Source organism: Salmo salar, chromosome 07 (genome assembly GCF_965601325.2).
Source record: "Salmo salar chromosome 07, fSalSal1, whole genome shotgun sequence".
In the NCBI taxonomy this organism is placed as follows: Eukaryota; Metazoa; Chordata; class Actinopteri; order Salmoniformes; family Salmonidae; genus Salmo; species Salmo salar.
In genome coordinates this window covers 40,589,661-40,604,259 of record NC_138297.1, presented here as the reverse complement: position 1 = coordinate 40,604,259, position 14,599 = coordinate 40,589,661, and the positions used below count along the sequence as shown (strand labels likewise).

Sequence of the window (14,599 nt, the reverse complement as noted above, 5' to 3'; positions counted from 1 at the left end):
AAGACATGTTTCAGAAAAGCAGAGAATGTTGCAGTTTCTAGAGTCCTGTTGGTAGCAAATCCGCAATCGGAGATCATCTATCTTATTATCAAGTGACTGGCCAGTAGAATGGAGGGAAGAGGTGACCGGTTGTCCCTTTGCCTTAATCTCACCAGGATCCCCCATCTGCGTTTCCTCTTGGGATGCCCAAAAATTGGGTCGGAATTATAGAAAGAGCAGATGAGTCAAAGTCGAAGCTGAAGCTGGAATAGCTGGAAACTATGAAATAGCACATATGGAATCATGTAATAACCAAAAAACAAATCCAAATATATTTTATATTCGATATTCTTCAAAGTAGCCTCCCTTTGCCTTGATGACAGCTTTGCACACTCTTGGCATTCTCTCAACCAGCTTCATGAGGTAGTCACCTGGAATGCATTTCAATTAACAGGTGTGCCTTGTTAAAGGTTAATTTGTGGAATTTCGTTTGAGCCGATCAGTTGTGTTGTGACCAAGTAGGGGTGGTATACAGAAGATTATGGCAAGAACAGCTCAAATAAGCAAAGAGAAACGACAGTCCATCATTATTTTAAGACATGAAGGTCAGTCAATCCGGAAAATGTCAAGAACTTTTAAAGTTTTTTCAAGTGCAGTCACAAAAATCATCAAGCTCTATGATGAAACTGTCTCTCATGAGGACCGCCGTGTGAAATCATGTGTTTTTTCCACAAAGGAAAGTTAAAATTGTGTGTGAAATAATTCATGTACAGTAGGCTATAGGGGAAAAATCCTTAGAATTGAGCTTTTACTCTCCTTCTGTTTAAGACCCATGAAATGTTTTTCTTGGCCCGGGAAACAGTTACAGAGTTCAGACAGAAAGAAAGATCTCACCAGATTTCATCACCAATCAGACGTCATACTCTTATAAGTGTGCCCATGTGTCAATTAGTGATACTAATCAGAGTTAAACAGACTTACGTTTCTACATCCAGACAGAGTAGAATCGACTTAATGTGCCGAGCATGTTAATTACCCTGTGACAAGGGACCGTAACCTCTGACCCTCCTGATATGGAATTGTGTAGACACTCACGTCAGTGTGAGAGATATATAACAGTGTGTGAGATATAATAGCCAGCCAGATATCCATGACTGCTGTTACATGTTCGATTAAGGGCTAATGTCAGAGTCTGGGGTGTTGTTTAAATGCTGGGATTATTAAAAGAGAAGTGATCTGACATTAGATGGGAAAACACATTTCCATTAGCTGTCTGGTATAATTACGCTGTGGGAGTATATCACAGGTGAAGTGCTACTGATGTGACATTATAATGAACGGGCCTCTCCTCTCTGCTCCATCCAAACTATTTTTAGAACAAAGTTATGCAGCATTAGTAAAGATATGATCAATAAAGATATAGTTCCTGTTCTGTTTGTAAATGCTCTGGTGGGTTATAATAGCTCTATCCAGCTAATAGCTCTATCCAGCATCTATAATAGCTCTATCCAGCATATCGGACTGCTTTTTTACCCCCACTACATCACCGGATTCCTGCCGCAAGCTCTGGACCATTACAATGGATCATCGCAGCTAGCTAGCTGCTACCGAGTGGCTATCGTGACTAACGCCCTTGTCCAGAAGCAAGCACCAGTTAGCCTCGAGCTAGGCCCATTCCCCCGGCTAGCAAACGTACACCAACTACAATACCTCTCTTGCCAATTGGCCTGGATCCTTTGTCGACACGGAGCCCCACCGATCCATCACGACTGGCCTGCTGACGTATTTCGGCCGATGTGCTCTCAACCGGCCTCTGCGTCGTTGATGTCGGTGAGGACCCAGCTACTAGCCCCGGCCTGCTAACTCTCTAAGCGCCGTGTCTCCCGCTCGCCCAGCCTGTTTCGTCCATTGCTGCTTATTGGATCCTATGATCACTCAGCTACACAGCTGATGTCTACTGGACTGTTAATTAACACGGTACTTATTTTTGTTAATCTGTCGGCCCCAGCCTTGAACTCAGGTCCTGTGTGTAGCTAACTGACCCTCTCTGCCCATTCATCGCCATTTACCCGTTGTTGTCGTCTTAGCTGTTTAGCCGTTGTTGTCTTAGCCCTCCCAATCAACACCTGTGATTGCTTTATGCCTCCCTCTAATGTCAATATGCCTTGTATACTGTTGTTTAGGGTAGCTCTCATTGTTTTGTTTTACTGCGGAGCCCCTAATCCCGCTCTACATTCCTCGGTTAGCTCCCTTGCCCCACCCCCCCACACATGCGGAGACCGCACCTAGCTTAACTGGCGCTTCCAGAGATTCAGCCTCTCTCATCGTCACTCAATGCCTAGGTTTACCTCCACTGTACTCACACCCTACCATGCCTTTGTCTGTGCATTATGCCCTGAATCTATCCCACCACGCCCAGAAGTCTGCTCCTTTTACTCTCTGTTCCGAACGCACTAGACGACCAGTTCTTATAGCCGTTAGCAGTACCCTTATCCTACTCCTGTCACACCCTGACCTTAGATTGCTGTTTATTTTCACTATTTTGGTTAGGTCAGGGTGTGATTTGGGTGGGCATTCTACATTTTGTATTTCTATGTTTATTCTATGATTTCTATTTCTATGTTGTTAGTTTCTAGTTTTGTATTTCTCTGTTGTTTTGTTTGGGATGATCTCCAATTAGAGGCAGCTGGTCCTTGTTGTCTCTAATTGGAGATCATATTTAAGTAGGTTTTTTTTCCACTTTCAGTTGTGGGATCTTGTTTTTGCACAGCTCTGTAAATCCTGACAGAACTGTGAGCTGATCGTTTTCGCTTTTGTTATTTTCTTTAGTGTTCTGTGTTAAAATAAAAAGCCATTATGAGCACTCAACACCCTGTGCTTTGGTCCCCTCGGTACGACAGCCGTTACAACTCCTCCTCTGTTCCTCTGGTGATGTAGAGGTTAACCCAGGCCCTGTGTGTCCCCAGGTGCTATCATTTGTTGACTTCTGTAACCGGAAAAGCCTTGGGTTCATGCATGCTTTTCAACCGATCGCTGCCCGCACCCACCCGCCCGCCTAGCATCACTACTCTGGATGGTTCTGACTTAGAATATATGGACAACTACAAATACCTAGGTGTCTGGTTAGACTGTAAACTCTCCTTCCAGACTCATATTAAGCATCTCCAATCCAAAATTAAATCTAGAATCGGCTTCCTATTTCACAACAAAGCCTCCTTCACTCATGCTGCCAAACATACCCTCGTAAAACTGACTATCCTGCCTATCCTTGACTTCGGCGATGTCACTGGCTCCAGGTCATCTATAAGTCTTTGCTAGGTAAAGCCTTATCTCAGCTCACTGGTCACCATAGCAACACCCACCCGTAGCACGCGCTCCAGCAGGTATATCTCACTGGTCATCCCCAAAGCCAACACCTCTTTGGCCGCCTTTCCTTCCAGTTCTCTGCTGCCAATGACTGGAACGAATTGCAAAAATCACTGAAGTTGGAGACATTTCTCACTCACTAACTTCAAGCATCGGCTGTCAGAGCAGCTTACTGATCCCTGTAGCTGTACCCAGCCCATCTGTAAATAGCCCATCCAACCAACTACCTTCCTCATCCCCATATTTGTTTTTGTTTTTTTTCTGCTCAAAAGAGCAGTATTTCTACTTGCACATCCTCATCTGCATATCTATCACTCAAGTGTCCATTGCTAAATTGTAATTACTTCGCCACTATGGCCTATTTATTGCCTTACCTCCTTACTTCATTTGCACACACTGTATACAGATTTTCTATTGTGTTATTGCCTGTATGTTTGATTATCCCATGTGTAACTCTGTGTTGTTGTTTTTGTCGCACTGCTTTGCTTTATCTTGGCCAGGTCGCAGTTGTAAATGAGAACTTGTTCTCAGCTGGCCTACCTGGTTAAATAAAGGTGAAATAAAAAACGTACAAAATACAATTTGAGTAATAGTCTTCACTATCAACAGTATTGATGGAATTAGATCAAACAATCCATAGAGATAAAGCTTTTATCAACCTACCAGTGTGTTTACAAAAAGTACAGGAACTACATCATACAAGTGTATTGATCATATCTTTACTAATGCTGCAGAACTTTGTTCTAAAGCTGTATCCACACCCATTTGATGTAGTGACCATAATATAGTGGCTATATCCAGAAAAGCCAAGGTTCCAAAGGCTGAGCCTTAAATATTCTATAAAAGATCATAAACAAGGTTTTCTTATGTTGAATGTAAATATGATTTGGTAGCCTGATGTGCCTAATGAGGAGCATCCTGGCACTGCACTTGATGCATTTATGAAATTGTTACTTTCAGTTATCAATAAGCATGTTAACTGAGTCAGGAAACTGACTGTTAAAACTGTTAAGGCCCCCTGGATTGATAAGGAATTGAAAAACTGTATGGTTGAGAGAAATCAAGCAAAGGGAGTGGCGAATACGTCTGGCTGCACATCTGATTGGAAGACATATTGTAAATTGAGAAATTACGGGACTAACCTGAATATTTTATAATGAAATTAAGATAAATTATATAAAGTAGGATGGAAAAAAGCTTTGGACTACTTTAAATGAAATTATGGGCAGAGAGACTAATTCAACTTCATCTTTCATTGCATGTCACGGCTGTTTGAATGAGCGGACCAAGATGCAGTGTTTTCATAGTTCCACATGTTTTTATTAAATCAGTGAAACCGAATGCAACAATTAACACTTTAAGTAAATACAAAACCACAAACCGTGACGCTGGAGGAACATAAACCTCACGAAGAACAATCACCCACAAACACCTGTGGAACAAACCTAACTTAAATAGGACCTCCAATTAGAGATAACGACAACCTGCTGCCTCTAATTGGAGGTCATGCCAAACACCACCAACATAGAAATGCAAACCTAGAACCAAAACATAGACATACAAAACCCAGACAAACACCCCCTGTCACGCCCTGACCATTTCTACCATAGGAAATAACACTCACTATGGTCAGGACGTGACATTGCATCTGAGGGCTCATTCATCATAAAACCTTTTGATATTGCCAGATTATTTTCTGACTATTTCATTGGCAAAATTGGCAAATTTAGGCATGAAACGTCAACAACAAACTGTGACCATCATATTATGTATAAAATACCTAATAATGAAAGAAAAGCATTGTAATTTAGACTTTTATAAAGTTAGTGTGGGAGAGGTGGAAAAATAACTGCTGTCAATCAATATTGAGAAACCACCTGGTAATGACAACCTAGATGGAAAGCTACTGAGGACGATAGCGGACTGTATTGCCACATCTTTAATCTGAGCCTGGAGAAAAGTTTGTCCACAGACCTTTAGGGAAGCTACAGTCATTCCGCTACCCAAAAATGTGTAAAACTCCCTTTGCTGGCTTTAACCTGTTTGGGATAGGGGGCAGTATTTTCACGGCCGGATAAAAACGTACCGGATTTAATCTGGTTACTACTCCTGCCCAGAAACGAGAATATGCGTATAATTAGTAGATTTGGATAGAAAACACTCTAAAGTTTCTAAAACTGTTTGAAAGGTGTCTGTGAGTATAACAGAACTCATATGGCAGGCCAAAACCTGAGAAGATTCTATACAGGAAGTGCCCTGTCTGACAATTTGTTCTCCTTCGAGGGCATCTCTATCAAAAATACAGCATCTCTGCTGTAACGTGACATTTTCTAAGGCTTCCATTGGCTCTAGGAAGGCGCCAAAAAGTGGAATGAGAGCTCTCCAGTCTCTGGGCGAAAAACAGCAGGGGTTTTTGTGAGTGGTCCTGCTGAGAACAATGTTTGAATGAACACAACGTCACCCAGTTGGAATATTATCGCTATTTTACGAGAAAAATAGCATAAACATTTATTTTAAACAGCGTTTGACATGCTTCGAAGTACAGTAATGGAATATTTTGAATTTTTTTGTCACGAAATGCGCCAGCGCGTCACCCTTCGGATAGTGACTTGAATGCATGAACAAAACGGAGCTATTTGGATATAACTATGGATTATTTCGAACCAAAACAACATTTGTTGTTGAAGTAGAAGTCCTGGGAGTGCATTCTGACGAAGAACAGCAAAGGTAATACACTTTTTCTTATAGTAAATCTGAGTTTGGTGAGGGCCAAACTTGGTGGGTGTCAAATTAGCTAGCCGTGATGGCCGGGCTATGTACTCAGAATATTGCAAAATGTGCTTTCACCGAAAAGCTATTTTAAAATCTGACACCGCGATTGCATAAAGGAGTTCTGTATCTATAATTCTTAAAATAATTGTTATGTTTTTTGTGAACGTTTATCGTGAGTAATTTAGTAAATTCACCAGAAGTTTGCGGTGGGTATGCTAGTTCTGAACATCACATGCTAATGTAAAAAGCAGTTTTTTGATATAAATATGAACTTGATTGAACAAAACATGCATGTATTGTCTAACATAATGTCCTAGGAGTGTCATCTGATGAAGATCATCAAAGGTTAGTGCTGCATTTATCTGTGGATTTGGTTTTTGTGACATATATGCTTGCTTTGAAAATGGCTGTGTGATTTATTTTTGGGAGGGTACTCTCCTGACATAATCTAATGTTTTGCTTTCACTGTAAAGCCTTTTTGAAATCGGACAGTGTGGTTAGATTAACGAGAGTCTTATCTTTAAAATGGTGTAAAATAGTCATATGTTTGAGAAATTGAAGTTATAACATTTTTTAGGTATTTGTATTTCGCGCCATGCTATACCATTGGATATTGGTGAGGCGTTCCGCTAGCGGAACGTCTGTCCCTAACAGGTTTTAACAGCCGACCAATCAACTTGCTGCCAGTTCTTAGCAAACTCATTGAAAAGATTGTGTTTGACCAGATACAATGCTATCTCTGTGAACAATTTAACAACTGACTTTCAGCATGCTTATAGGGAAGGACACTCAACATGTACTGCACTGACCCAAATGACTGATGATTGGCTGAAAGATATCGATAATAAGATGCTGACTGTCATTTGTTCCATTTTTTTTTTTTTTTTACATTATCTGCCCTTTCATGGATAGAGAGCTATCTACCTAATAGAACACAGAGGGTTTTCTTTAATGGAAGCTTCTCTATCGTAAAACATGTCAAATGTGGTATTCCACAAGGGAGCTGTCTTGGCCCTTTACTGTTCTCTATTTTTACAAATAATCTACCATTAACATTAAACAAAACCTGTGTGTCTATGTACACAGATGATTCAATACTATACATGTCAGCACCCACAGCTAGTGAAAACACTAAACAAATAGTTGCAGTCAGTTTTAGAATGGGTGGTTAGGAATCAACTTGTCCTGAACATACAGTATTTAAAACCAAAAGCATTGCATTTGGCACAAATCACTTTCTAGGTACTGGACCTCAGCTGAATCTCGTTATGAATAATGTGGCTGTAGAGCAAGTAGAAGAGACTAAACTTCTTAGTGTTACCTTAGATTGCAAACTGTCATGGTCAAGGCATATTGATTATATTGTTGTAAAGATGGGGAGAGGTTTGTCTGTGCTGAAGTGATGATCTGCTTTTTGCAACCAAACAAGTCCTGTAAGCTCTGATTTTATCGTATCTTGACTATTGCCCAGTTGTATGGGCAGGTATGGCAAAAAGGACCTAGAAAAGCTTCAGCTGGCCCAGAACAGAGCAGCACATCTGGCCCTCAAATGTACATGGAGGGCCAATGTCAATAACATGCATGTCAGTCTCTTCTGGTTCAGAGTGGAGGAGAGATTGACTGCATCACTCATTGTTGGTCTTTATAAGAAGTATTGACGTGCTGAAAGTACTGTCTGTTCAGCGAGTTAACGCACAGCTCAAAAACCAATGCATACCCCACAACACACGCAATCATTGGCCTCTTCACAGTCCCCAAGTCCAGAACAGAGGCTGGGAGATGCACAGTACTGTATAGAGCAATGACTACATGTATCATGTTTGAAGGTAGGACCCAGGTGCAGACAGTGTCGAAGTAACAAAAGTTTATTAAACCGAACCCGGGCAGGCAAAGGTACAGGACGGCAGGGAGACTCAGGGTCACATCAGGCAGAGGTCGGTAATACAGTGTTGTGGGGCAAAGGTACAGGACGGCAGGCAGGCTCAGGGCAGGCAGAAAGGTAAAAACCGGGAAAACTATAAAAACAGGAACTATTGACAAGACAGGAGAAATGAGAAAAACGCTGGTAAGTTTGATGAACAAACAAACTGTCAACAGACAAACAGAGAACAAAGGTATAAATACACGGGATAATGGGAAAGATGGGCGACACCTGGAGGGGGGAGGAGACATTCACAAAGACAGGTGAAACAGATGTGACAACATGGGTTTCTCTTTTTCACCTCAGGTAACTCAGGCAAACAATAAAATCAGTTAAAAAAGAAGATAAAACAACACCAAGAAACACACACACACACACACACACACACACACACACACACACACACACACACACACACACACACACACACATTATTCTTAGTACTGTTTATTTTTCTTCTTTCTTTTTTTTAGGAAGTCGTATTGTTCTTTAGTCGTAGTGTTCTTAGTTTAAATTTGTGTTGCTATTCCTGTCCATTAGTGTTCTGTATTTTGACATGATCTATGAATTGGGTGGACCCCAGGACAAACACCTGCTGGTTCTTCAACACCTAATGGGGATCTGAATAAAAATCATAAATCAATATCTGTATTATTTTGGTTGAGGGCCTTGATGTTTTCATTATATTATGAACCCTTATAAAACGTGTCTATGTGATGCAATGCTTATAAGGTCTGCAGTGCACTTCAGAAACAGAGCTTGCTGTTTCAATATAATAATACAACATATCCAGTGTAGTAGTTCTCAGTCCATGGCAATTCTCAACTTGAATTGCCTGTATATTAAATGGCCATTGAGGCAAATGACCAAAGATGGCCTGAAAAGCAAACGTTGTACTTGTCATCTCTGTACTTATGGTTATATTTGACAAACGAATGCTCAACCTGTGGTGCCTGAAGGTGCTATAGCCACACTGAATTGGTTATTTCACTCATGCATACTCTATCCCTCCCTGCTGTGATATTAATGTGTTTTATTCATTTCTGGAACTCATACCGATTTACAACATTTCTATGACCTGTTCGGAAGGGCCTATTATTTTTATTCTGGAGTACTGTTAAAAGACATGTCCAACTTGTTGTCAGCAGCAAGTAATGATCTCTAAATGAAAGGAATATGGTGTTGTAGAGAGAGAGAGAGAGAGAGAGAGAGAGAGAGAATAATGGAGTAGTTCAAAGTGTCATCTGTGATATTGTCACAGATAGACAACTCTTAACAGAAATCAGTATTGCAATGCATCAACAACATCTCCGCCGATGTGAATTACCCCTGTCTAATTGACTACTCTTGATGTACATTATCCTAGAGGTAGGCTATATGCTTGTTATTCATATGAATAGCTTGACACACCTCTGACCCCTATCCCACAGTGTCAGCCATGTTTGGGGGCTTAATGGCTGGTCTGTGTATGGCATCATCAGCTAAATTAACTTCTGTGCTATTTTTTTAATATCCTCTCATGTCTGGGTTAAAAAGCAGTGGAATACAGGTGTAATTTTCTGCTCGCACTGGGAATGGTATTAATCAAACACAGGTTAATGTAGTGCGTCACACCTTTCCCCTCCAATACCTGAAATTACATGTATCTGTTGAGTAACTCATGTATTATACTGTATGCCTGCGTGTATGCCTCATTGAGTCTACATGTTGCCTTTCATTCATGAGCACGTCATTTAATTATAATTTATAAAGCATTTATGAGTATTCATAAGCATACTGGTTTGTTCATCATAAGTTAATGCTTTATTTAAGTTATAAAAGAGCTCAACTTTGCATCTGCATGACTGAAACTATTAATGATGTGCAGTGAAACCAACGACTTTTAAAAATCTTTCAAATTTATTACAAAAACAAATAACCTACACAACAGTCAAACAGAAGGACAAAACTTGTATTTTATATGCCTCATTTACTTTTTTTTATTTTTTTGTTACTTTTTACTTGTTTTTAATTCACATGCCATGGTGGGGTTAGTGTTGGGTTGAACCAGTTGGGCTCACAGAACAGAGACTAGTATCTCATCAGCCTCTAGTCTGATTTATGTAACAAATACTTCTTTATTATTATTCTATACCAAAAGGCACTGTTTTTTTCTGAAGTTCATAAAAGAAACAAAAACTCAAGTTAATGATACATAACCATCCTTGTTGTTTACATGGTGGTGTGGTCATTTCATCTGAGCATATCCTACATCAGTGGGCTTTGAACCCATGCATCACTAGAGTGGCATATAGCTGGGAGGCTGCAGTAGATCCCGTTTCCCGTAGGTGCTGGAGCCTACGTTGGTGGGGGCGTACATCGTGCCGATGGTGTTGCTGGAGCGGGTCAGGAAGTCGGCCAGTCGCTGGGTTACACAGGTAGCCGTGTTGCACTTCCTTTTCTCTATGTGGGGGCTGATGGGATATAGGAGGACAGCAATCAATGAATCCAATATGTCGAACAAATGATGCATTACTTATCTAAACATTTATAGAGTGGTAGAGATCAGGAAAATATAACAAATGTATTAGCCTACCAGACATACTGTATAGTGGATAAAGTGGATAAAAATAGCCACCATATGATACTAATATGATAATATCACTACTGCAGCTACTAGTAACAATAATAGTAATAGCAATAAACTATTATTATTATTAAGATCACTATTATTTAATTTAATTTATAATATTATTATCACTATAAATTGAAATATTAGGTGATCCCCCCCCCCAATAATTATTTAGTAACTGGTTCCACAGCCTTTTGTTTTGTTTACTGTACTTTCAGTCAAAATGTTACCTAAACTAAAAAAAATGGGTTTGCCCAAACTGAGCTCTAACTTGAGAAAACTTAGACAAAAATGTGGTTAGGGACACCCTCACACACAGTGCTTTTAACATACAATGTTTTTAACCTACATATTTCACACATGTTGACATACATGATGGCATTGTGCATGTTCATTTATAGATGGCAGCATAGCAGGAAGATAGGAGTTCTGTGAACCAAAAGGTTGTAAGTTCAAATCCCAGGTTAGGACATGTTGAATAATAATTACTGTATAAAATGAACATGCACAATGTAATCATGTTTATGTCAATGTGTGTCAAATATGTAGGTTGAAAACATGTTAAAAGCACTATTTGAATGTGTGGGTGTTCCTAACCTAGATTTTTCTTAAATCTGAGTTAATTTTGGGCCAACTAAAAATGTTCAGTTCAGATAATATTTCAGCATATTTTGACTGAATATAAAAAAATATATAAAAAGAATATTAAAAAAAGGCTGTGGATCCATTTACTAAATAATAATTAGTTTAATCAACTCGATTATTTTACATTGTTTTGTCCGCAAAATTATCAACATTTGCACTCAATCAACAAATCAATAAATCAGGTGCAACTTATATAATAAGGTGCCACCTTACCTGTTGACAGATGTGAGCCCTCTCTGGAGCCGCGAGCCAATGAGGCCGAGGTAGTGGTTGGAGACGATCCCGGGAACGAGCCAGCCTTCTCTGTCCGGGAGCGCGCTTTCTTGCTCCCTAGATGGGGTGAAGTACCTGAATCAGGATGAGGAAAGAGCCAAACCGTCACTCCGACCGGTGACTGATGCCCACTTCAAAACATCAGCTCAATTCTCGAGGGCGCAATGGAGTGGCCACTAGTCCCCCTCCAGTGCGAACTTGATAATTTTTACGCGATTCACATATTCCTGTCTCTGCCTTGGCAGGACAAAACCCGACCTCTCGGATGTCACGATTGCAATGGATATGCATCTCAATGATCTCATCAATGTCATTAGCCGGTTGTAGAGTTAGACTACCCACGTCGTTAATTGATTTCTTACGGTTCAAGATGGATGTGCCAAATTACCTACAACTTAAAACCGGTGCTATATCAGTTGAGTGATTAATTCACCTGCAAAATTAAACCCACTTCCTAGTGACAATTGAACTTTGGGCGACACTGCACGACACTTGTAATTGTACATCACAGAAGTGACACTCAGAAATAACGGAAATAACTGAGGCAGCTTTGCGCTCTCACCTGTTGGTAGGGAGGGTGGCGACACATGGCAGCAGCACGAGAGGCACGAGAAGGAACACGGGCAGCTTCAGGTAATACATCGTGCACGCGGGATCCCTGCACGAAAACAAAAGATGGTGGGTCAATAATCACACACGCTGTTGAATTATACAAGTAGAGGGATGTACATGCCTGTGAATAATGTAACGCACACCCATCAAATATTCAGTCTATGCTACTAGAACACTTTAGAATAGAATGACAGCAGAAACGGTAAATGTTCTGTAGAACAGCGAACCATGCAAACCAAAGACCACCAAACAGACAAGCCACTCAACAGCCTACCCTCAACCATACAGGGAAAAGAGAGAAAAATACTTTGGATAGTATAGTGTATAGTGTCCTGGTCTCCATCTCTCTCAGATCAAATATGCATCCTAATGGTCTGGTTAACTCACCCTCAGTAGTTAAACCCAATCGCCAGTGGTTCCAAAGACAGACACTGCTACTGTCAGTGGTTTCTTAGACTGTCACACACACACTCTCACACAGATATAGGCTTCACCGTCAACCACTTGTGACATCACCCCTCCAAATATAGTCCTGCGTTTCCATTATCAGGGATGAGGTTCACTTAAAGAAACTCGAATCCACAGCAAGAATCACCTACTCCACACACGCACGCACACACACACACACACACACACGACATCATCTTCGTCATTCTCATCATCAGCGTCATCGAACTGTGGTTGGACTGGTCTGCTGTAAACTCACACTGGGGGAGACAACACAGCCAGGGCGGAAACCACACATACATTTTACATCAAAATATTGCATTAAGTTCTTAGGGCAGAAAGTTAGACTCTGTGTATTTTTCGGTGGCTCCAATAATGGAGGTAATCACTTGGAACAATTATGGGATGACAACTACAATATTGCGGATAAAAGGTTTCACCCCCAGTTCATTTTCAAATGTAGTTACTGGTGAGTGTATGGAGATTTCTTTCGGAATTAGTATGTACTATCAATACCTCATCATGTCACCCACTTCTCCTCCATCCCACTACCTAGTCTGCAGTACCTATAGTCCACACGCTCCACAACCCACTCTGGAGAGAGGGGAATTATTTAAGTGGTGAAAAGAAGGTAGAAGGAAAAAGGGAATTCCACAGTAACTATACTAAACAAAAATATAAACACAACATCTGAAGTGTTGGTCCCATGTTTCATGAGCTGAAATTAAAGATCCCAGAAATTGTCCATGGACACAAACAGCTTATTTCTCTAAAATTTTGTGCACAAATTTGTTTACATCCCTGTTAGCATTTCTCCATTGCCAAGATAATCCATCCACCTGAGAGTTGTGGCATATCAAGAAGCTGATTAAACAGCATTATCATTACACAGGTGCACCTTGTGCTAGGGACAATAAAAGACCACTCTAAAAGCAGTTTAGTCACACAACACAATGCCACAGATGCCTCAAGTCTTGAGGGAGTGCACAATTGGCATAATGACTGTAGGAAAGTCCACCAGAGCTGTTGCCAGAGCTGATTGCCAGAATGTTAATTTCACTACCATAAATGTCCTCCAACGTCTTTTTAAAGAATTTGGCAGTACGTCCAACCGGCCTCACAACCGCAGACCACAGCCCAGGACCTCCACATCCGGCTTCTTCACCTGCGGGATCGTCTGAGATCAGCCACCCGGACAGCTGATGAAACTGAGGAGTATTTCTATCTGCAATTAAAGCCCTTTTGTGGGGAAAACTCATTCTGATTGGCTGGGCCTGGCTCCCCAGTGGGTGCGCCTATGCCCTCCCAGGTCCACACATGGCTGCGCCCCTGCCCGGTCATGTGAAGTCCATAGATTAGGGCCTATTGAATTCATTTAAATTGACTGATTTCCTTATATGAACTGTACCTCAGTATAAAACCTTAGAAATTGTTGCATGTTGCGTTTATAATTTTGTTCAGTATAGTTCAAGTTAAATTCCATGGAAGTTGCTAGCATGGCTATCTCTGAGGTTGTTTTGTGCTCACACACACCCTGATTACCCAGAATCCTCCCCTCAGAGACTCTGCCTACACCACCACATACAGGCCCTGTAGGGTGGTTTGTAGACAGAGACATGGTCCTAGTCAAGTGCAGAGTTTTACCCACAGGCCTGAGTTAGGGGAGACGTGACTGACGCCGACCTGTGGTTTAGCCAGGCCTGTTGGATGCAAGATTCTCCCCCAGTCTCTCCAGTGATCCTCTAACACATACATACTCACCCCATTTATGGAAGCGTTTGACCCAAAACTGTTCTACCATGATGTCCTTATGTTCATCGAATTCTAAAATTCCATGAGATAATATGATTTCTCTCTCAGACAATCTTACGTTACAGGTGTTTTATTATAAGACAATACGTATGGCTAGACGGTACACTGTCCTTCTTTCAGCACATATCCAAGCTGCAGGCTAAGGTTAACATAAACTTGGT

At 40.9% G+C, this 14,599-nt stretch overlaps 1 protein-coding gene across 1 annotated transcript; it reads right to left on the bottom strand.

The window, feature by feature from the left end:
• Positions 1–10,316: 10,316 nt before the first annotated feature.
• On the bottom strand, positions 10,317–12,209 carry iapp (islet amyloid polypeptide). The gene is made up of 3 exons (XM_014207639.3): positions 12,130–12,209; positions 11,508–11,642; positions 10,317–10,491 (listed from the first exon to the last, which is right to left on the bottom strand). Exons 1-3 carry the CDS (start codon positions 12,207–12,209, stop codon positions 10,317–10,319), a joined length of 390 nt encoding a protein of 129 aa, XP_014063114.1.
• Positions 12,210–14,599: the final 2,390 nt, after the last annotated feature.

What these genes read in the sequence shown, in the direction of transcription:
- iapp (XM_014207639.3), bottom strand. Translation starts at nt 12,209, where the DNA reads ATGTATTACCTGAAGCTGCCCGTGTTCCTTCTCGTGCCTCTCGTGCTG. An exon ending in GCCACCCTCCCTACCAACAG is followed by an intron (nt 11,643 to 12,129) that starts GTGAGAGCGCAA and finishes ATCCTGATTCAG; the next exon opens with GTACTTCACCCCATCTAGGG. An exon ending in GGGCTCACATCTGTCAACAG is followed by an intron (nt 10,492 to 11,507) that starts GTAAGGTGGCAC and finishes ATATCCCATCAG; the next exon opens with CCCCCACATAGAGAAAAGGA.